The following is a 24,142-nucleotide window of genomic DNA, read 5'->3' as shown; positions in this document are numbered from 1 at the left end:
GATGGCACTTAAACTGTAGGAGGAGTTCGAAAAAGTAGGTTTCGGACATGTGGCGACTTAGCGACGGGAATTTTCGGCGAAAGTGGGCGTGGCCTACGTCAGAAAATCCAGCGCTATTCAGGGAATACGGCAATATAAGAATTTTCAACGTGTCATTTAAAATGTGGAAGTTATAGGCAAAAATGCGTTATAGCGCCCCCTAGTGGAGCACAAACGCGATTTTTGGTAGGCGGGATCTGAGTCCTATTCTACATGTACCCATAAAATTTCAAAACCCTAAGTATTATACTTTGGCAGAAATTAATTTTTTTTGTTTATCTTGTAATAAGCCCCGCCCACATTGACCTGTCATGACCCCCTTGAAGATATGGCCTCAGGACCGGCCCTACATCGTACGGACCAAATTTCGTAGAAATCGGTGCAGCCGTTCTAGAGATATAAACTTCCCATATCTCTAGCGCCCCCTAGGCGCCAACATTCGCCAAATTCAGCTCATAGGCTCCCAGTCTCATGCCAACCAAGGATCTCTGATTTGGTGTCGATAGCATTTACTTTGACCGAGATATGCAACATTTTCCATTTTTATGGCTAGCTACGGAAATTTGTTCGTTAATAATTCGTGGAATTTTCAACCCAAAAATAATCTTTTGATAACTTTAGCTCATGAGGAGCAGACGAGTGTCCGTGCCAATTTTCGTGCAGATCGGACAAAATCCCTAGGAGGAGTTCGAAAAAGTAGGTTTTGCAGTTTTCGCGATTTTGCGGGAAAAAAAATCGGGGCGGAAGTGGGCGTGGCCAATTGCAAAGTGACTCAGCTCTATTCAAGGAATGTGGGGATATAAGGTTTTTGAATGTGCGACATACGGTGTGGGAGTTATAGGCCAAAACGCGTTGTCCTTGGTTATAGCGCCCCCTGCAGGCGGACATGTGCAGTTTTTTGCGTCTGAGGTACGTGCGGGGGTCTGGGCCAGCCCACCAAATTGCACCGTCCAAACTTGCACGGTTTAGCCTGCAGCATCAGTTTTATCAACGGAAGAATAAAAATAGAAAATAAAAATCTGAACAAAAACAATAGGGTTCCCAGCACCGCTGGTACTGGGAAACGCGTATGCTTGCATCCGCGTTTCCCAGCCCCCGCGGGCTTGGCCCCCTAATAATAATAAAAACCAGAACAAAAACAATAGGGTTCCCAGCACCGCTGGTACTGGGAAACGCGTATGCTTGCATCCGCGTTCCCCAGTCCCCGCGGGCTTGGCCCCCTAACTAGAACTGCAAGCAGTTATGAACGGGGGCCAAGCCTCCCCGCGCGAGCCGTTCCCCGCGTCTCTCGGAACCCACGGCCGCGGGCTCCGAGGGACGCGGGGCTCGGGGTGATCGCGGGGACGAGCGCCGTTGTCCGAGCTGCGGCCTTCCAGATCAGGGCAATTGTCAGGACACAGGACAATGCTGAGCTGCAGTATTCACTGTAGTGGGTGTGCACTGTTAGTGCCAAAGGCACAATGCGTGGCGATTTTGATTTGTCTTAATAAATCCCGCCCACTTTGACCAATCATTACGTAAGTTGGCGGTTGGCCTCAGGAGGGAGTCCACATCATGCGCAGCGAATTTCGTAGGAATCCGAGCAACTTTTCGGAAACTCGATTTTTTGGGGTTTGTAGCGCCCCCTATTGGCCGATCCGCACCAAATTTGGCACAGAGTCTGCGGATGACCTCTGGAACCACCGTGTTAAGTTTGAAGTCGAAAGACTGTAGTTTGACCGAAATATGACACAACATGTGTTTTTTAAGCTAGCCAAGAAATCGTTCGGTTATTATTAGCGCATTTTTTGTCGTGCAACAATTCTTTTGATAACTTTAGATCAGACACGTCTAGACATCGTATGTGCAAAGTTTGGCGCAGATGGCGCTTAAACTGTAGGAGGAGTTCGAAAAAGTAGGTTTCGGACATGCGGCGACGTAGCGACGGGGATTTTCGGTGAAAGTGGGCGGGGCCTACGTCAGAAATTCCAGCGCTATTCGGGGAATACGCCAATATGAGATTTTTCAACGTGTCATTTAAAATGTGGAAGTTATAAGCAAAAATGCGTTATAGCGCCCCCTAGTGGAGCACACGTGCGATTTTCGGTAGGCGGGATCTGAGTCCTATTCTAAATGTACCCATAAAATTTCAAAGCCCTAAGTGTTATACTTTGGCAGAAATGAATTTTTTTTGTTTATCTTGTAATAAGCCCCGCCCACATTGACCTGTCATGACCCCCTTGAAGTTATGGCCTCAGGGCTGGACCTACATCGTACGGACCAAATTTGGTAGAAATCGGTGCAGCCGTTCTAGAGATATAAACTTCCCATATCTCTAGCGCCCCCTAGGCGCCGACATTCGCCAAATTCAGCTCATACGCTCCCAGTCTCATGCCAACCAAGGATCTCTGATTTGGTGTCGATAGCATTTACTTTGACCGAGATATGCAAGATTTTCCATTTTTACAGCTAGCTACGGAAATTTGTTCGTTAATAATTCGCAGAATTTTCAACCCAAAAAAAATCTTTTGATAACTTTAGGTCAAGAGGAGCAGAAGAGTGTCTGGGCAAATTTTCGTGCAGATCGAACAAAATCCCTAGGAGGAGTTCGAAAAAGTAGGTTTTCCAGTTTTCGCGATTTTTCGGGAAAAAAAGTCTAGGCGGAAGTGGGCGTGGCCAATTGCAAAGTGACTCAGCTCTATTCAAGGAATATGGGGATATAAGGTTTTTGAGTGTGCGACATACGGTGTGGGAGTTATAGGCCAAAACGCGTTGTCCTTGGTTATAGCGCCCCCTGCAGGCAGACATGTGCAGTTTTTTGTGTCTGAGGTCCCTGCAGGGGTCTGGGCCAGCCCTCAAATTTTCATCGTCCAAACTTGCACGGTTTAGGCTGCAGCATGACTTTTATCAACGGAAGAATAAAAATAGACGTAAATAATAATAATAAAAATCTGAACAATTACAATAGGGTTCCAAGCACCGCTGGTACTGGGAAACGCGTATGCTTGCATCCGCGTTCCCCAGTCCCCGCGGGCTTGGCCCCCTAACTAGAACTGCAAGCAGTTATGAACGGGGGCCAAGCCTCCCCGCGCGACCCGACCCCAGCGGCCCTCGGAACCCGCCGCCGCGGGCCCCGAGGGACGCGGGGCTCGGGGCGATTGCGGGGACGCGCGCCGTCGTCCTAGCTGCGGCATTCCAGTTAAGGGCAATTGTCAGGACACAGCCTGACGCTGAGCTGCAGTATTCACTGTAGTGGGTGTGCACTGTTAGTGCCAAAGGCACAATGCGTGGTGATTTTGATTTGTTGTAATAAATCCCGCCCACTTTGACCAATCATTACGTAAGTTGGCGGTCGGCCTCAGGAGGGAGTCCACATCATGCACAGCGAATTTCGTAGGAATCCGAGCAACTTTTGGGAAACTAGATTTTTTGGGTTTGTAGCGCCCCCTATTGGCCGATCCGCACCAAATTTGGCACAGAGCGTGTGGATGACCTCTGGAACCACCGTGTTAAGTTTGAAGTCGAAAGACTTCAGTTTGACCGATATATGACACAACATGTGTTTTTTAAGCTAGCCAAGAAATCGTTCGGTTATAATTAGCGCATTTTTTGTCGTGCAACAATTCTTTTGATAAGTTTTGCTCAGACATGTCTAGACATCGTATGTGCAAAGTTTGGCGCAGATGGCGCTTAAACTGTAGGAGGAGTTCGAAAAAGTAGGTTTCGGACATGTGGCGACTTAGCGACGGGAAGTTTCGGCGAAAGTGGGCGGGGCCTACGTCAGAAGATCCAGCGCTATACAGGGAATACGGCAATATAAGATTTTTCAACGTGTCATTTAAAATGTGGAAGTTATAGGCAAAAATGCGTTATAGCGCCCCCTAGTGGAGCACACGTGCGATTTTAGGTAGGCGGGATCTGAGTCCTATTCTAAATGTACCCATAAAATTTCAAAGCCCTAAGTGTTATACTTTGGCAGAAATTAATTTTTTTTGTTTATCTTGTAATAAGCCCCGCCCACATTGACCTGTCATGACCCCCTTGAAGTTATGGCCTCAGGGCTGGCCCTACATCGTACGGACCAAATTTGGTAGAAATCGGTGCAGCCGTTCTAGAGATATAAACTTCCCATATCTCTAGCGCCCCCTAGGCGCTGATATTCGCCAAATTCAGCTCATAGGCTCCCAGTCTCATGCCAACCAAGGATCTCTGATTTGGTGTCGATAGAATTTACTTTGACCGAGATATGCAACATTTTCCATTTTTACGGCTAGCTACGGAAATTTGTTCGTTAATAATTCGCGGAATTTTCAACCCAAAAAAAATCTTTTGATAACTTAAGCTCATGAGCAGCCGAAGAGTGTACGGGCCAATTTTCGTGCAGATCGGACAAAATCCCTAGGAGGAGTTCGAAAAAGTAGGTTTTCCAGTTTTCGCGATTTTGCGAAAAAATTATTTAGGCGGAAGTGGGCGTGGCCAATTACAAAGTGACTCAGCTCCATTCAAGGAATTGGGAGATATAAGGTTTTTGAATGTGCGACATACGGTGTGGGAGTTATAGGCCAAAACGCGTTGTCCTTGGTTATAGCGCCCCCTACAGGCGGACGTGTGCAGTTTTTTGCGTCTGAGGTACGTGCGGGGGTGTGGGCCAACCCTCCAAATTGCACCGCCCTACCTTGCACGGTTTAGCCTGCAGCATGAGTTTTATCGGGAGAAGAATAAAAATAGAGGAGGAAAATAATAATAAGAACTAGAACTGCAAGCAGTTATGAACGGGGGCCAAGCCTCCCCGCGCGAGCCGTTCCCCGCGTCCCTCGGAACCCACGGCCGCGGGCCCCGAGGGACGCGGGGCTCGGGGCGATCGCGGGGACGCGCGCCGTCGTCCGACCTGCGGCCTTCCAGTTCAGGGCAATTGTCAGGACACAGCCTGATGCTGAGCTGCAGTATTCACTGTAGTGGGTGTGCACTGTTAGTGCCAAAGGCAGAATGCGTGGTGATTTTGATTTGTTGTAATAAATCCCGCCCACTTTGACCAATCATTACGTAAGTTGGCGGTTGGTCTCAGGAGGGAGTCGACATCATGCACAGCGAATTTCGTAGGAATCGGAGCAACTTTTCGGAAACTCGATTTTTTTGGGTTTGTAGCGCCCCCTTTTGGCCGATCCGCACCAAATTTGGCACAGAGTCTGCGGATGACCTCTGGAACCACCGTGTTAAGTTTGAAGTCGAAAGACTTTAGTTTGAGCGAAATATGACACAACATGTGTTTTTTAGGCTAGCGGAAAAATCGTTCAGTTATAATTATGGCATTTTTTGTCGTGCCACAATTGTTTTGATAAGTTTTGCTCAGACATGTCTAGACATCGTATGTGCAAAGTTTGGCGCAGATGGCGCTTAAACTGTAGGAGGAGTTCGAAAAAGTAGGTTTCGGACATGTGGCGACTTAGCGACGGGAATTTTCGGCGAAAGTGGGCGGGGCCTACGTCAGAAAATCCAGCGCTATTCAGGGAACACGGCAATATGAGATTTTTCAACGTGTCATTTAAAATGTGAAGGTTATAGGCAAAAATGCGTTATAGCGCCCCCTAGTGGAGCACAAACGCGATTTTCGGTAGGCGGGATCTGAGTCCTATTCTACATGTACCCATAAAATTTGAAAGCCCTAAGTATTATACTTTGGCAGGAATTAATTTTTTTTGTTTATCTTGTAATAAGCCCCGCCCACATTGACCTGTCATGACCCCCTTGAACATATGGTCTCAGGACCGGCCCTACTTCGTACAGACCAAATTTCGTAGAAATCGGTGCAGCCCTTCTAGAGATATAAACTTCCCACATCTGTAGCGCCCCCTAGTGGCCACCATTTACCAAATTCAGCTCATAGGTTCCCAGTCTCATGCCAACCAAGGATCTCTGATTTGGTGTCGATAGCATGTACTTTGACTGAGATATGCAAGATTTTACATTTTTAAGGCTAGCTACGGAAATTTGTTCGTTAATAATTCGCGGAATTTTCAACCCAAAAAAAATCTTTTGATAACTTTAGCTTATGAGGATGAGAAGAGTGTACGGGCCAATTTTCATGCAGATCGGACAAAATCCCTAGGAGGAGTTTGAAAAAGCAGGTTTTCCAGTTTTCGCGATTTTGCGAAAAAATTATTTAGGCGGAAGTGGGCGTGGCCAATTACAAAGTGACTCAGCTCCATTCAAGGAATTGGTAGATATAAGGTTTTTGAATGTGCGACATACGGTGTGGGAGTTATAGGCCAAAACGCGTTGTCCTTGGTTATAGCGCCCCCTACATGCGGACGTGTGCAGTTTTTTGCGTCTGAGGTACGTGCGGGGGTGTGGGCCAGCCCGCCAAATTGCACCGCCCTACCTTGCACGGTTTAGCCTGCAGCATGAGTTTTATCAACGGAAGAATAAAAATAGAAAATAATAATAATAACTAGAACTGCAAGCAGTTATGAACGGGGGCCAAGCCTCCCCGCGCGAGCCGTTCCCCGCGGCCCTCGGAACCCACGGCCGCGGGCCCCGAGGGACGCGGGGCTCGGGGCGATCGCGGGGACGCGCGCCGTCGTCCGAGCTGCGGCATTTTTCGTAGCGAGAAGTGCGTTGGTAGCGCGAAAAGCTGAGCGGGTGGTGATTGTGAGTCTGTATTACCGTGGGGCGCCTCTTTTAGTGCTTACGAGCTTTTTTGGTTCAGTTTCTAGGTGTTGTGGGTGTAAAATCCAAAAAACAAATATCCTTCTTTTGTTTAGCTGTAAATAAAGTGCCATAGATAAACCAACCTGATCCTGCTGCTGTTTTTGTATATATTTATCTAGATATTATTTGTGCAAGTCGAAAAATCATTTCAGCCATGAAACTGTACATATCTCAAATAAAAACAGTCAATGTCCTTACAGCTCCTAATATTTTTAATGTTATACATCCATTGTAAAAACAAAGTGTTTTCTGCTGTAGTATTATATAACTACCAGATTAATATTATACAGTGATGGATGGGTGTGTGTCTAGAAGAAATTGAACTTATCTGTATGCCTTTATTACTACCACACTGTGTTAGGAAATACCCCATATCATATATATATTTATGACTAAAGATTACCTGTACAGTCGTGTTCACTTGTGATGAAACAGCGCATGCTATGTCCGAAAAAATGGCATCGTATTACAGTTTTACTGGCAATAAAACATGGCCAAATTAATCCAGGAGACATACAAGTAAATACAACCAGTTAACTCTGCAATTCTCCTCCTAGCTGCCTGAGAATGGCGGAAGGACATGTCCCTAGACATCTGAAAGTACATAAACATAATGGATTAATGGTGACCTCACAAGACATTCTCAGCTGACAGTTTGTGTACATTTACATTTTTTAAATACACATATAATTAAGAGAACAGCAGTTGAAGTATTCAGATCCTTTACTTACAACTGACACTAGAGCATGTGCTGACTGCCAATACACCGACTCTGCATAAATACCTCATATAATCATGCTTTAAAAAAATTCATACTATCCCTTTAAGTAAAGTAATAGTAGCACAGTATGAAAATATTCCACTACAGATAAAATATACATTTAAAGATATATGACTATCACAAGAAGGGAATGATGACCTCACAAGACATTCTTATCGCAAAATTTGTGTATATTTACATTTTTTTAAATACACCTATATTAAAAAAACAGCAGGGAAAGTATTCAGATCCTTTAATTACAACTGACTGCAGAGAATGTGCTGACTGCCATTTACACTGAATGCATAAATACCTCATAAAACCATGCTTTAAAAAAATTAAAACTATCCCTTTAAGCAAACTAAAAGTAGCACAGTATGAAAATATTCCATTACAGATAAAACACACATTTAAAGGTACATGACTATCACAAGAAGGGAATGTCTGTTGTAAAAGTAGAATATGAAATGCTTTTTTTATGTAACTAAACAAAATAATCTCACACAGTGAAGAACGAAACTGTTAAACAAATATTTCCTTATGTGATAGATACAACTGTGTACTTTCATATAGCCAAGTCCCTCTCTTTCACCAAATTTAGACCAAGAGTACTGTTGCTGCCTCTTTAATGCATTAAAAACACACTTAATTCAAACTCAAAAGAAAAAAAAACCCACTACAATAGTATTTCTTTGCTTTTCCACGTTTACAGCAATCATCAGATCTGTTTTGGTCAAAATACGACTATAATTGGGTTAGGGTTGGGGGGGACATAACTGTCACTGGACCAAATTCCATTCACAAAACCAGCAATTTTCCTTCATAAAGTATCTTACAATACACTTCCTTCAAACGGCACAGCAACCAAATAAATACGACCACAAAGACCTGAGTTACTTTCCATTTCTTTTACTTTAATAAAACACAGTTACGTGAACCTAACAGTACAACACCGACACACACATGCAGTGGACATCTCCCAACGCGCGATTCTCAAATAATGTTGTTTCAGACCGCTTTGCTGCGGGACAGTCTATCCGCTATTCTGCACATATTTATGGTGTGAAAACATGAAAACATGAAGATAGAAAGCTAACGAACGAGCTACGTCGGACCTGTACACTGATAAATTTAACACTTTGTACCTCAATTCTGTGAAAATTACTTACGGCGCGTCCGGAACAAGTCCGCTGAAGAAACCACTGGAAGGAAAAGCTCTCTGGATCGCTCTCCAACTCTCTCTCCAACTCTCTCCAAAATTCTCTCCAAAAGTCGGACATACCGGATCCACTTCCCTTAGCGGAAGTTGTCAAAATAAATGTCCTCCTGCATTTACATACTGTTTTACTGCATAGTACAATTAATTTGAATTATAATTTAAAAGTGTAAATTATTTCTACATTTAAGGTTAATTAATATGTCAAAAACAAACAGTAAGCCAGGAATGTATACTGTTTACTTCTTAATGAGACAGATAATACCAAATGAAATGTTTTGTTTCTTAAGCACAGGAGTAACAGGAAAAACTGCAGTGGATATGTAGTATAAGCATAACAGCACTCAAAAGACATAATTGAAGTCTAGTTAAAAAGTACTGATTACTTATTTTTAACACCACAGTTTCATATTACATTCATTTTTTCTATGTCACAGTTTTGATCAGTATGTGCTAAAACAATTACATGGTTAGGTTCAATCAGATTATGTTATTGTTAGTTAAGTATCATTGTTCAAATTAAATTACACCTTTAACCATAAGTTACAAAATCCCTTTGCTAAAAATATTTGCATTCTAAATTCTCCTATATATATATATCCTCAAAAACAACACACAACATGAATGCTACCATCTAGTGTCATAAAACATTATAACATGACATAAAATGAACAGCCTAAAAATTACCACTGAGATGGTATTTACCAAATAAAATCATTCATTTGACCATTACACCAACAGAATTAAAATGCTCAGTGAAATTATGTACATTTATTCCATTTCCAGTGAATTATGGGAAAGGTAATTTATTTGAACTCACATTAGACAGCTATTGTTTTCATAACAGCTGATTTTGTGGTGAAATTATGTACACTATAAGATACTTATATTTGCTAAGCCTCACTACTTTAAGGTTGAAATCATAAGAATTTTCAACAAACTAGGGATCTGTTTACTGTACATAGTTTGTCCTATTAATTTATCTGTATATGTATTTTTATATGCATGTAGCATCATGGCACTCAAACACTTGTGTTGTAGAATATCAATCTGTCTTGATACCTTATGTAACCTCTGAAACAGGACTTATAAACATATTCTGAATTTGGGAAGAAATTCATCTTCAATTTAAGACACATAATATGTACAATGTGCCTGACTTATCACATTCTATCTTCCTCTCTCACTTAACTTTATAAATAAGACTGAATGCAAACCATCAAAATGAAACAGACAACCAACAATTAGGAAACAATTACTTTTATAATATTAATAAAAACAAATCTAATGTGACAATTAAAAGCAACATAAACAAAATATAAGAACAAAAATATATTTTTAAAAAAATTATTTGTTGCTGTTGTCGTCCTCCTCCTCCTTCTCCTCCTCCCCTGTTTGAGAGGCAACATCTGTCACATCTGCAATACAATAAATGAATCTATAAACACATGAATTAATACACTTACTGTTTTCATGACACTACATACTTTATCATGTAATCTAAAACATATATTGATAATAGCCATATATACCTCTCAATTCACAAAATCAAAATACTAAATTGTGGCCAAATTTTTTGGACATATTTAGTTGGGTTTATGTGGCAGTTTCATAACTAATAAATGTTTATCCTGCTTTTTCAGACATGTTTGTAATAATATTGATTTTAATTTGTTCTGAAAACATAGCTAAGCTACCTTTGAGTAAAATAATAATACAATTATGATTAACAATGAACAAAATAATTATTGAAGCTTCTGTCATTATACATTACATTGAAAAGCAACAGATCAGGATCCTAAAGTCAGCAAGTACTTTAAAGACAATCAAATTGCTAAAACCAAAACTCATGACCATTACTGGATGACTCTGCAAAATTTCCAATTTTACATTTAAATAGCAATACCAGAACATTATTATCATGTTTCACAACACCCAAACCACAACTAAACAGAAACACTTACCATCTCTGGCAAAGTCGGCCGTAGCCTGGACAACCTCCAGCTGCTCCTTCAGCTGGAGGTTGTCCCTCCTCAGCTTTGCCACCTCCTTCGTCAAAAAGGAAAGTTTCTGTTCGGCAGCCCTAAGGAGGCGGGTCTTCTTTACTATAACTGTCATTGTGACAGCATGAACGTCATTCATGTTTGAATAAAGTTCTGTCCTGTCAATGGCAGGATCCATGCATTTGTACTGCAAGTACAAAACAAGAAACATGCATATCAATCATAAAACAACATGACTACACATTTTGAACAGATGATTCATGACACTTTGCAGAAAATATATATGTATATACATATATATATATATATATATATATATATATATATATATATATAACTATTATTAGGTTTAAAAATTACATTTTTTCAATTGTAAATGTTAAAAGTTAGTCACAATAAAGCTAATAGTTCATACAAACAAACATGATGATGTAAAAGTCAGACTGTTAACAAACCCCTTGGCAGTCATTTCTTTATATATAGGTTAAAGTGCTAATTGTTGGTAAATGAATAATTAATGGTTTCATTAATGTATTATTCCTCTCAGTATACATGGTTTCTAAAATGAAGAAGCCATGTATCCTACTTGATTTTTCCAATAAATCTTTCCTGACTTGTGAACAATTAGTGATTGAAATTAATCTAAAATATAAAGGTAGAACAAAAATCTACTACATATCTTAATGCAGCCTTTATTATACTGATATTTATTCTCTTACTTTCTGTAATATCAGTTTTAACAGAATTACAGACTATATAATCCAGACAGAAAATGCATTATTGACATTAGAACTGTTTGGTCATAAGCATACAAAGTGTGTGTACAGCAAATTCAAAGACATGTTTCTACATATATTTCACAAAACTAGAAATAATCAAACTGTTTTTCACTGCTTTTGATTTCATGGTATTTTGCTCATATTTGAGATTATAGTTTCATTAAGCACTAAACCTATACTTGGCATAATATGAAAACAAACACTATGGAAAAAAGATGATTTGCTTATGTACACTAATATACAAACAGAAATACACAAACAGAGAAGAACCAGGAAAAGACCTGGATAAAGTAAGTAAACACAACTTCACTTATTGTTTAATACTGAGGACAGAAAAATAAACTAGTCTTCACATTATCATACATTATATGATTTCCAAATGAATAAATTAATAGATTCACAGAAGACCCACTACATTCCAATCCAATGTGTCCTATTTATTTTATGCAGTTCTACAATTTACTATTTACTTGAAGTTACTTAATTAAAAGAAATAGAAACCTGTCATAAAAAAACTGTAAATATTCTTTTTAATATTTCTATCAAATGAGTCAAAAAGACATTAGCAGTCTGAATATGTTTGCAACACAAGACCAACTTTGTATCATTTTTTTTGAATCAGAAGTTTCACAAGGACAATAAATTGAATTAAAAGACGTTCTCTTTCATTGAAACTGTAACCACTTGTTACATCTGATTATACAAACAGACCGCTCAGAAGACATCACCCGCGCATTATGAGCGCGCTTGATAAAAACGTTTCTGATTAAAAAAAACAAAAAACGCCAATTTATGACATGCAATAAACCTGTAATCTACGTTTTGATCAGTCAAGAACTGGCTTGACAAAGAAACACGAACATAAACGCGAACCGCCTGTTAATTCAAAAGGAGAACCGCATTAGGCTATGCTTATATTTATCATTAAACACATACTGAAGAAAACACAAACGTCTAGACAGAACTTACAGTAACGAGCTGAAGTTCCTTCCGAACATTCTGCACCTCCTCATCATTGCAGTGAGCAAATTTCGCGGGGGACTGTGCCATTTTCTGAAAAACATAACATATTACACATTAAAGCAAGCACAAACAACACTTAGACCATTTGAATACTTCATATACCATTACAACACAAATAAATAAATGAATAAAACGAAAACAATAAACATGTTGACAGACTGACAGTTCACCTTACCTGCCAAGTAGATATCCGCTTACCGCCTAAAAAACGGAAAGCGGGCAAGCAGAATTTATAGCCCGAGCATATCGTAATTTCGCAAAACCTCGCGAGATTTCGACGTGACCGCGCTACCTGCATAGATCCAGGGGAGTCATTTCCCGGTTAATCAGTTACTGGAAACAGTAACTTTACCTCTGAGTATGCTCCAATCATATCATTAATGCACACATAGATATATTACTGTATTGTACATGTTATTTCATTATAACAATTATTAATTCAACAATTATTAAAATGACATAAATGTGGTAATAATAATATTATTATTAATAATAATAATAATAATGATAATTATAATTATAATAATAATAATAATCTAAGATCATATTACTTTAGTTGACCTGCATTCATTTATATTAGTTACATTATTTTATTGCCAACTGTCAAGTCTTATCTCTCATTATCACTAATAAATTTAAAACTAAATTAATTTTTTCTATCAGATATCTGCACAAATAAGCACCAAATATTCCAATGACAACTACCCATGTACATATATTCATTTTTTTCACGTTCTTATCATACATACTGTAAATAAATACAGGTCACTTACTCTTCAGCTGGATCAAATCCGTCTTGAAAAGCTTCACTGATCTGTCAGATGGTAGTTTTCTGCCCCTCACTTCTTGTCCTCCTCATCATTATCACTTTAAAGAATCATTTCCAGTGTTTTATTCCATGGAAATTCACAGTGATGAAGACGCCATTATCCATCGTGTGTCCTCTCTCTCTCTCCTGTGAGGCAGTTACACACACGCTGTTGCTCCGTCAGAAGTAGGTCAAACGTGGCTGCCTTTCGTCGGCCGATCCGCGAAGCAAACACGATGTAAACGACTAGCTTCTACATATTCATGATATAATCCATACGTCCTAGGCACACGTCTATCCATATCATCAAACTGCACAAATATCAATCTGCACATTATTTACTTGATAAACTCTCTTCTATTCTTACTTTGAGTGTCTCAGCGGTCCAGTGAACACAGTAGAGACACAGATCGCGGTGATCTAGCGAGTTGTCACACAGGGCACAGAGAATTTGAATGCCTGGACATTTACAGACCTTTACATGTCACATGACCCACATGGCCACTCTGATTGGTCGACAGACACGCAAAGCATTATGGGGATGAAGCTAACAACGAAGCTAAGGACAACAATGACCGTTTTCAGCGCGAAAAATGGATAAATAATCATAAAAAACGTCCAGTATCATGGGGGATTTAAAGGATGTAAAGGGCAGGGACTCCAAAAAGTCACTGAAGTTCAAGGCGCAGTCGTCATCTTTCAGCTGCTTTTGAAAGTAAGTCTCTAGCTCACAGCACTGCGGCGTTCTGAGCATATTAGTAAAAAGAGTGCTTCTGCATCGCCCACGATGCATGAGACCCTATAGAGCACTACAATATTTTTAAACCTCTGACCTGTTCACTTCAGGACTGCCTACATACCCATCATGACGTTTTTAAAGTGTAGTGCGGGGGATCCTGATCCTTCGTGAACACGTTGTATTTTGTTTTGAAAATGACCGGATGTTTTATTTCTGCGCGCGACTTCCTGTCACGCACGATTTATTTCCATTTCATTTTATGATTTTTTTTTGTGTCTTTAATTTTTTATTTTTTAAATTACACTTTATCTACACAATAGAGTGTACAAAACAGGTTCCACTATTTACATCTATCACAGAGAAAGCAGGATGTGACCTAGCAAACACTGAAAACACAGACAGGGCGGGGGTAGCAGTGTCGAGGAATCCCCTGTTTACTTGTGAATGACCGTGACCTAGCAACCAAGCACCCGTCACAATCATTAAGATAGGGAGGGGATTTCCTAAGTGCGTAGGTAGCTGTGACGTATCTGTGTGTTGTTGTCTGGCGCACCTGATTTGATATACGGCACGTGGGGTCTTCGGCCTCATTGGTCGAGACTTGACACGCCTAGGCGTATAAATTGGGTCGACAACAAAGGGGCGGCACCCATTGCCTTGATTCACAGACGCTTCTCGAAGTTACTGTTGGATTGCCGTGGGATACTTGCTTTTGGACAGCTTTTGGACAGCTTTTCGACAGCTTTTGGACAGCTTTTGGACCCTGACCTGCCGGATATTTGGACTTCATCGTTGGACGACATCGTTTGGATATATTTTATACATTTTTATATTTTATAAAGGATACATTTTCTTCGTTTTTCGACGCTAACAAAACTTTTTCTAGTATTCCCCTTCTGTCTCCTTCTCTCTTCTCTGTCTCTCTCTTTCTCTTTTTCAGGTTTTCATCGAACTGGTAAGCGACTAAGCTCCTAAGGTAAATTTATTAAATTAATTTTCATTAATGCTAGAGCTCGTGTGGTGTTTAAGCTAGCATACGGCTAACGTATTGCTAACGCTGCTAGCATTAGCAGTGAGCTAGTAGCCTACATGGTTCGCTATAGCAAACTGTCTGCTTATGCTGCTAGTGTTTATTTGTTTATGTTTAGCGTCTGTGGATAATTAATTTTCATAAATGCCAGAGCTCGTGTGGTGTTTAAGCTAGCATACGGCTAACGTATTGCTAACGCTGCTAGCATTAGCAGTGAGCTAGTAGCCTACATGGTTCGCTATAGCAAACTGTCTGCTTATGCTGCTAGTGTTTATTTGTTTATGTTTAGCGTCTGTGGATAATTAATTTTCATTAATGCCAGAGCTCGTGTGGTGTTTAAGCTAGCATACGGCTAACGTATTGCTAAGGCTGCTAGCATTAGCAGTGAGCTAGTAGCCTACATGGTTCGCTATAGCAAACTGTCTGCTTATGCTGCTAGTGTTTATTTGTTTATGTTTAGCGTCTGTGGATAATTAATTTTCATTAATGCCAGAGCTCGTGTGGTGTTTAAGCTAGCATACGGCTAACGTATTGCTAACGCTGCTAGCATTAGCAGTGAGCTAGTAGCCTACATGGTTCGCTATAGCAAACTGTCTGCTTATGCTGCTAGTGTTTATTTGTTTATGTTTAGTGTCTGTGGATAGTTGAATTGATTGAATTAATGAATTGAATTGAATGAATTTTCGCTGTTTGGTCACTACATCACAGCTAACTACGCAGTCCTTCCCTGCGGTGCGTTTGCTCGGTCACGACCATTTGATAAAGTAAATTTAGGGACTCCTCCATTGCGCTGTAAGGACATAGCTTTGTGCAGTTGATAAATATCTTGTATGACTATAGCCTATGAAAGTATTTTTTCATTTTCATATTTTAACAAATTTCTAGTTTGGTGTGCATGTGAAACCCTACTCATTCAGTGAATTTTGGTTAAGTCGGCATAAAGTACTTGTATGTCTGATTTGAATGCAGAACATAATGTTTGAGTTTTTACTACAACGATGAACTATAGGGTCCTTTCAATACGCATTTGCATTTGTGGTGAAGATGTGATGTGTTCATGTGTTATAGCTTTGTACTTTGAAATTGTGTTTACCAGGGAATGGTAGGCTAACATAATGTAAGAGAACATAACAATAACACATTTTCATCAGTTGTGTCTGTGTGTTTTAATGTAGTTGTGCTCACATTTGGTGTGTTTTTTTTCCTCCACTTTTAGATGCCTCGTGGCAAGGGCTACCGTCGCTCCCAGGCCGCCAGGATGAGGATGACTGCGCGACCCCTGGACGTGGAACTGCAACCCCCCCGCAGCAACTTTGTTGCACGTAAGTAGTCACTTGTTAAGTTAATATAGGAAATTGTTAGTCGCTTGGTTGTGACGTGTTTTCCACTTATTTTAAAATTGCTACTTTGTAAGGGTGAATTAAGTCTTATTATAGTATTGTCTGTGTTTCCTATACAGGCCGCGGTACTGGGTATCGCCATGCAGTTCGGGCCTGGCCAACTTCAGCGTTCACGGGCAGGAGCCACAAGTTGGTCATTCCTGCTGAGTCCCCAGACAAGAAGGTAATTATTGTTGCATTATTTAATGTGTTATTCTATTTTGGATTAATCATTGTAGATTGTTGTGCTTAAAAAAAAATGTTTCTGTTGTTACAGTTCGTTCTGATTGTCGGGGACTCCCATCTACGCGCTGTCGTAGATGGGTTCGTCCAGATGCCAGAGGGGAGGATGTCCTTTGGCTTCATGTCAACGCCGGGGGCCTCGGCAGCGCAGCTGAGGACCGAGGTTGAGAATGCCTTTCTCCCTCGGATCCCAGAGGCAGTCTGTCTGATGGCTCCTAGCAATGACTTGACTGCCAGCCGGACCGTCGACGAGGCCGCAGTGGAGTTCAGGAGGCTCCTGAGCTCGATTTCTCGCCGTTGGCCGAAGGCAAGTTATTTATTTATTTAGTTATTAGCACATTTATTATGTCTGATAGTGTCAGTGCTAATGCATCAGCTGCACGATTGCTAAAACAACAATTTATGTTTATTCTCAGCTGTTTGTCCTGGATTTCCCCCGGCGCCTGAACATCGAGGTGGACCAGCAGGAGCTTCTCAGCCAGGCGTACCATCGCGTTGCGGCCCAGATGAGTATGTATAGACAAATGTGTTTACTTTTATGTGCAGCTGGATGTATGATGGATTATATTTAATTAAGCAGTTTGTAAAAAAAATTGGAACGGTGTTTGTATTATTCATTAGGATTTTGCAATTCACAGAAATGGAGTTGAACCCATATATTTCTATGGCTGTTTTATTCCTTTCAGGTGTCCCCTACATCGCCACTGCCAGCCACTTCCCCTTGGACCACCTGGAGCTGTGGTGCAGGGATGGCGTAAGTAACATTTGTTATTGTGCCAGCCTTTGTAGTTATGTGAACTTGTTGGCAGATGCGTGTTTTAAATCAGGAAGTTGTTGACCAAACTCAACATTATGTATTTTTTTTGTAGGTGCACCTCAGCGACAGTGACGGGATGCCTATCCTGTCACAGTTGCTGTGGGTTGCCGCCTACCAGCAGGTGGAGATGAGCGAGCCAGAGCCACAGCCAGAGGTTCGAGCCAGGTCATCGCCCCCTGTTCCCAGGCGTCGCCCCCAGGTGGTCGTGAGAGGAGAGGTCCCGGTGCCAACGCTCTCAAACCCCTTCGAGTGGAACATCGTTGGACCAGGCAGGAAGGTAATGTGCTGGTTCCACTCTTTCAGCCTCTAGAACAGGAACAGACTGCAGCACACTGCATCTGTCTGCTTACTTACACACTGAGTCACTTGATTTAGTACTCTGTATTACCCACTGATTCACTTTATTTAATACTCTGTAAATAATGTACATTCTATATTTATTTCCTTCCTCATCTATTTTTTTACCCTTATCTTACTCTTATTTTATTCTGCTCAGTTGTAAACTGAATTGCCCCTTGGGGATAAATAAAGTTATCTGAATCTGAATACTACAGTTGTGTGGTTGAAATTAAGTAATTGAAGTGACTCACATATTTAAGATTATTATTTTTTTTGTCATTGAAGACGACCCGACCAGCTGACCTTGACGGGCCCGGTGCTGCCAAGAAGAGGAAGGTTCAGCGGGAGGTTTGTCATCTTTGTTACATACAGTGAATTATTCATTAAACTTTAACTCTACTTGGTTTGGTTACATGTTTTCTAATCAACTGTTTTTTTATTGTCAGCGGAACGTGGTACTGAAGGAATGTTCTGTTGTGCTGAACCCCGTGTGGTTTAGCCAGGAACTTCTGGATGTGTTGGGTGATGGCACCGTCCACGTTCCTGCTCTTGCTTCCACAGCGGTAGCAGCGTGCCAGAAGGTAACTTTTGTCATTTTGTTTTATCTGCTTGATGATTTCAGACACAATGTATAATGCTAACAAGCAATGCTGTTTTTATCTGGTTTGAACTGAGCGATGCCCCAAATATGGCTTCAAAAATGTTTTGTGTTTCTCATATTTTAGAAGACTACGAGGGATCGTCGCGCGAGACCTGTTGCCTCCCAGAAGAAGGTGGTCCAGCCAGAGGTATGTCTTTGTATATAAAATATTTTACTTGTTTTGAAAAGTTTTATTACATCAGTTTAGGCTAATCAGTTTCTTTCCATATTTGATCACATGTAGTAAGTATGAAGTTATCAAAGGAGCCTGCAGGTCACATGGTGTTTTTTCATGTCTTTATGTCTTTTTTTCTTAGGAGGAGGCAACTGCGGTGGCGGCCAAGGCATCTCCCGTCCCGGTTCCTGCCCGTGCTGCCACAGTGGCTGAGAGGGAGGAGGTCGGCGCACCTCCTTCTGATCAGTCACTGGGAGACCCCAGGAAGGTATGTACATTTTATGAATAGGACAGTCATGGGGTGTGAAATTATGGATGTATTAAATGGTTTGTTTTGTGTTTCTCATATTTTAGAAGACTACGAGGGATCGTCGCGCGAGACCTGTTGCCTCCCAGAAGAAGGTGGTCCAGCCAGAGGTATGTCTTTGTATATTAAATATTTCACTTGTTTTGAAAAGTTTTATTACATCAGTTTAGGCTAATCAGTTTCTTTCCATATTTGATCACATGTAGTAACAGTGAAGTTATCAAAGGAGCCTGCAGGTCACATGGTGTTTTTTCATGTCTTTATGTCTTTTTTTCTTAGGAGGAGGCAACTGCGGTGGCGGCCAAGGCATCTCCTGTCCCGGTTCCTGCCCGTGCTGCCACAGTGGCTGAGAGGGAGGAGGTCGGCGCACCTCCTTCTGATCAGTCACTGGGAGACCCCAGGAAGGTATGTACATTTTATGAATAGGACAGTCATGGGGTGTGAAATTATGGCTGTATTAAATGGTTTGTGGAGCACTACCTTTAAGCTACATACATCATCTTGAATCGAGTTTGCAAAATTGTTCTTACAGGACCGTGCCATGGACCTGCAGGAGGAGGATGTGCAGCAGGAGGAGGATGTGCAGCAGGTTTGTTATCTTTATTTATTTGTTCATACACTGAAATAATGGCACTATTATTGTTTAAGCACATTTTTATTCCGTGGAAGCATATTTTTATATGTTGTCCACACAGGTTACTTGTATTCTCCTCCAGAACATTGAGTTAAGAGTCTGTAAAAGACAATTGGGTTTGTATTACAGTAAACATTTGACACATTTTTTAATTGCTACGTTGCCAATGTGTATACAAATTGTTGTGATTTGGTTTAAATGTTCTACAGCTACTTTAATTGATGCCTAATTGTTTGTGTGTTTGATTCATCAGCCCTGTGACGCAGAGGGGACGGCAGTCGAACATGTGGACGACGTCGGTGCTCCTGCTTCGTCTGCTGCTGCCGGTGATGCCCAGGATCATGTGAGTCATGACCATGTCATGTCTTTTATTCGGGGTTCTTTCAGTCAGGGGCACAAGCGTTTTGGTCGTAACAGGCAGAAGCAGTGTGCCACAAACAGTGTCACTGCAGTTATGACCAATGTTTTAAAGAGTGTGTGGACTTGGACTACGACTGACGTGGACGATGTTTTGGTCAGGGGCAACGACTTGTACACGTACATGAGGAAAAACCACATGATTAGTGATGCTCGTCGTAGTGGTTACATTTTTGTTCAGGAGTTGCCTAGGCAGCATGTGTTGTCCAACAACACATTTAAATTAGAGTACATGGACACATTTACTGGAGACATTGATGTACAGGACTTTGACTCTGCTCTGCAAGATGTGGCCATGCCTCTAGATATTGCTTTCCAGAGGGCCATGTTTCAGGCAGATGCTTGTTTGTTGACTATTAGGCAGAACATGTGTGCAGTTTTTAGGCAAGGGTCCAGGTTTGCTGTGTTTGATCCACATGCACGTGGTGATGATGGTGGTTGGCAACATGATGGTACAAGCATTGTTGCCTACTACAATAGTCTTGACGCACTCTACACGCACATCACCAACCTTGTCCATTCACTGTACGCATATGATGCACATGCTAGGGACAAGTTGTTTGAAGTCACTGGTGTTAAGGTTGTTGCTGTTGTACCACGTTGTGCAACAAATGACACAGGGGTACATGAGCAGCAGTCTGAGACAGTGATGGACAACAACCAGCAATCTGAGACAGTGACAGACTGTGACCAGACAGAGAGAGGGACAGATGACACTGACGACGTTTGTTTAGTGTCTGAGACAAATGCCAGCAATGTAACATTTAAGTGTTTAACATTAGCTGATAAGAGGAGCATCTGCATCAAACTTGGCATTGTGCCCAGTTTAAATCATGAGGATGTTGTTACTGATTATTTAGATATTGAACAGCCAGAACCATGTACTACCATTAATATCCAGCCAGATGGTAATTGTTTCTTTCGATCTCTGTCACATGCTGTTAGTGGACTAGAGTCTAATCATAGGCGTATTCGCGTGGCTGTTGTGGAGCATATTGAACAGAGTACTGATGTGTACTGCAGTGTTATTAGACAAGAGTTCACATCTGTACAGCAGTATGTTACCAATACACGCATGAAATATGTTGGCACTTGGGCTACAGAGGTTGAAATTCAGGCTGCTGCAAATTTGTTTAACATTGATATTTATACATATAGTCGCCAGAAATGGTTAAAGTATAGCTCAAGTGTTGCAACAGCGGTAAAGAAAGGGATTTATCTTAAACACTGCAATGAATGTCATTATGAGCCCATTGCATGTGTGAAAGATAACATCTCTAGTAAATGTTTTAGTTTAAGTACACTGTGTGAAATTAATCATGCAAATGCAAGTTTTGATGCCATTTCACCTCGTAAAAACTCTGATAGGCAGAAGAGGAAAGAGAGGGAGAAATATGCAGATGACAGTGAATTTAATAAACATAAAAAAATGAAAGTACAACACAGATATTCAACAGACAGTAAATATAGACAAACAAAACAGAATGCTAGTGTTAATAAATATGCTACAAATGAAGAACACAAAGCTAAGGTGATAGAAGCGATTAAAGAGAAATATTCTACCAATCAGCAGTATAGAACAAAGCTAAGACAGAACAGTGTACAAAAATATGTGTCAGATGGTCAGTTCAGAGAAAAAGCAAAAAAGGCCAAGGCACAAAAATATGCTGTAGATGATCAATTCAGAGCTAGAGTAAAACAGAGGTTTGTACAAAAATATGCTTTAGATGATCAATTCAGAGCTAGAGTAAAACAGAGCTTTGTACAAAAATATGCTTCAGATGATCAATTCAGAGCTAAAGTAAAACGCAGCAGTGTTAAAAAATATGCTTCAGATGACCAATTCAGAGCTAGAGTAAAACAGAGCAGTGTACAAAAATATGCTTCAGATGACCAATTCAGAGCTAAAGTAAAACGCAGCAGTGTTAAAAAATATGCCAGTTCTCCTGATCATCGTGCTCATGTGATACATTATACTGTAGAAAAGTATAAATCTAACCCAGTTTACACCCAGTCTATAAAGAAACGAAACCAGGAAAAAAAATGTAACCAAACGCTGAAAAAGCATAACATAGATGTCGTAATTCAGCAATTTAGAGAGAAGGTTAAACAGGGTCCAGAATATGTTTGCTGTGTATGTCATAGATTGTTATTCCAACATCAGGTAGTTCAGTGTAAAAAAGAACAATATGGAAAGAAGGGATCTTTAGCAGCTTCATTGGCAGATAAATGTATAACCTCCACATATCTTCATGAATGTGGTGATAAATGTGCTGCTGACTGCACTTTAAAATTGACACATGTTGGTAAATTGTGGATTTGTTATACCTGCCACAGAAAAATCCTTAGTGGAAAAGTACCTGAGGAAAGTCAAATTAATAACCTACAGTTAGATCCTATTCCACAAGAACTAAATACACTGAACTCCTTAGAACAACATTTAATTGCACAGCATATTCCCTTCATGAAAGTATTGGCTTTGCCAAAGGGAGGACAAAATGGTGTCCATGGTCCTGTAACATGTGTTCCTTCTTACAACAATGCTGTTGATAATGTGCTTCCTAGGTTAGAAAATCAGGATTTAATGATTCGTGTTAAATTAAAGAGGAAAATTACCTACAAAGGGCATTACGAATATCAGTATGTCCACACAAATAAAGTTCATAGTGCACTAGAACACTTAAAATGTCATAATAAGTGGTATAAAGATGTTCAAATTAATACAGATTGGACAAATCCTCTTGAAAAAGATAAAAATGATGATGGTGACACAAATGATGAGGGTGAAGAGGAAAATGACATTGAAGAGGAACACATTAATGATAAACAACAGCATGGTATGTATTTGGACACATGTATGCAGCCTGTGGATGTTGCACAGGAGGTACTGGATCAACATTTTGACAGTGTGTTATCAGTAGCTCCAGCAGAAGGCAACAGTCCTGTCCGTTTACTTACAGACGTTAGCAATGAGGCTAGATGTTTTCCTGTGCTTTTCCCAAAGGGAACTGGTACTTTTCATGATGCAAGACAGCATAGGTTGACATTGAGTCGGTATCTTAATGCTAGGATTCTTAATGCTGATGGTCGATTTGGCAGTAACTTGGATTACATCTTTTATGCACAGTATTTGTCAGAGATTAATCAAGTTGTGTCAAATGTTTCCATTGCATTAAGAAAAGGGTATCATGGAGGAGAGAACACCCAGATTACACCCTCCATGCTTGCTAGTACAGACTTTGTCAAGGATGTGTTAAAGTGTGACATGGGCTACAAATTTTTAAAGCCTATTCGTGGAACACCTGTGTTTTGGCAAAGTGTACAAAAAGATTTGTTTGCTATGGTCAGGCAGCTTGGGATTCCTACTTGGTTCTGTTCCTTTTCATCTGCAGATTTACGTTGGACAGAATTGATGGAATCCTTTATGAAAGTGCAAAATTTGAAAGGCAATGTAAATGAAATGGACTGGTCCCAAAAATGTAATTTGTTAAAAACGAATCCTGTGACGGCAGCAAGGATGTTCGATCATAGGTTTCGTTGTTTTCTAAAAGATGTGATCCTGTCCCCTGCTCAGCCAATAGGCAAGATTATTGACTATTTTTATCGTGTCGAATTTCAGCAGCGTGGATCACCACATACACATTGTTTGTTTTGGGTTGAGAATGCACCAAAGATTGGCACAAACACAGACCAAGAGGTCATAAATTTCATTGACAAATATGTAACATGTGATCTCCCGCCTGAAACTGATGATTTGCATGAGGTTGTTTCCCATGTTCAAATGCACAGTAAGAAACACTCCAAGAGTTGTAAAAAGAAGGGCACTCCGTGCAGGTTTAACTTTCCGCGACCTCCGAGCAATAAAACATTCGTCTGTAAACCAAAAACAGAGGAGCAGCAGCAACAAGAAAAACCTAAAACAGACCAGCAGCAAAGTAATGTAAAAACATGTGATGCTACAGCAAAAGCAAAAGAAATAATGACTAAAGTTAAACTAGCTCTTTCAAATGAAGAAGCAACATTTGACAGTGTTGATGCTCTCTTTAGTTCCATCGGCATCAATCAGTCAATTTTTGAAAAAGCTTATCAGTTAACTGCAAAGAAAAT

At 40.6% G+C, this 24,142-nt stretch overlaps 3 protein-coding genes across 4 annotated transcripts in view; 2 read left to right on the top strand and 1 right to left on the bottom strand.

Annotated features, from left to right (window-relative positions):
• fhit (fragile histidine triad diadenosine triphosphatase) overlaps window positions 1-24,142 on the top strand; it is a 557,602-nt gene that overhangs the window by 78,197 nt on the left and 455,263 nt on the right. The gene's annotated exons all lie outside the window — the stretch shown is intronic.
• LOC146331005 (uncharacterized) lies at window positions 8,463-14,216 on the bottom strand. Its single transcript, XM_084743814.1, has 4 exons — window positions 13,281-14,216; window positions 12,454-12,537; window positions 10,667-10,892; window positions 8,463-10,120 (listed from the first exon to the last, which is right to left on the bottom strand). Exons 2-4 carry the CDS (start codon window positions 12,532-12,534, stop codon window positions 10,050-10,052), a joined length of 378 nt encoding a protein of 125 aa, XP_084599940.1. The 5' UTR covers window positions 12,535-12,537; window positions 13,281-14,216; the 3' UTR covers window positions 8,463-10,049.
• On the top strand, window positions 16,246-18,412 carry LOC146331004 (uncharacterized). Its single transcript, XM_084743802.1, has 5 exons — window positions 16,246-16,406; window positions 16,544-16,647; window positions 16,741-17,216; window positions 17,393-17,800; window positions 18,148-18,412. The coding sequence occupies exons 1-3, from the start codon at window positions 16,301-16,303 to the stop codon at window positions 17,032-17,034; spliced, it is 504 nt and encodes a 167-aa protein (XP_084599928.1). The 5' UTR covers window positions 16,246-16,300; the 3' UTR covers window positions 17,035-17,216; window positions 17,393-17,800; window positions 18,148-18,412.

Source organism: Lutjanus erythropterus, chromosome 2, assembly GCF_056507025.1.
Source record: "Lutjanus erythropterus isolate fLutEry1 chromosome 2, fLutEry1.hap2, whole genome shotgun sequence".
Lineage (NCBI taxonomy): Eukaryota > Metazoa > Chordata > Actinopteri > Lutjaniformes > Lutjanidae > Lutjanus > Lutjanus erythropterus.
The sequence above is the reverse complement of the archived record's forward strand: the minus strand, read 5'-3'. Positions and strand labels throughout refer to the sequence as shown.

Excerpts from the sequence above, each read along its gene's own strand:
- LOC146331004 (XM_084743802.1), top strand. The coding sequence starts at position 16,301 with ATGCCTCGTGGCAAGGGCTACCGTCGCTCCCAGGCCGCCAGGATGAGG. Across the intron at positions 16,407-16,543 it reads CCGCAGCAACTTTGTTGCAC|GCCGCGGTACTGGGTATCGC; the intron begins GTAAGTAGTCAC and ends TTTCCTATACAG. Across the intron at positions 16,648-16,740 it reads CTGAGTCCCCAGACAAGAAG|TTCGTTCTGATTGTCGGGGA; the intron begins GTAATTATTGTT and ends CTGTTGTTACAG.
- LOC146331005 (XM_084743814.1), bottom strand. The coding sequence starts at position 12,534 with ATGGCACAGTCCCCCGCGAAATTTGCTCACTGCAATGATGAGGAGGTG. Across the intron at positions 10,893-12,453 it reads AGGAACTTCAGCTCGTTACT|TACAAATGCATGGATCCTGC; the intron begins GTAAGTTCTGTC and ends TTGTACTTGCAG. Across the intron at positions 10,121-10,666 it reads GGCCGACTTTGCCAGAGATG|ATGTGACAGATGTTGCCTCT; the intron begins GTAAGTGTTTCT and ends ATTGTATTGCAG.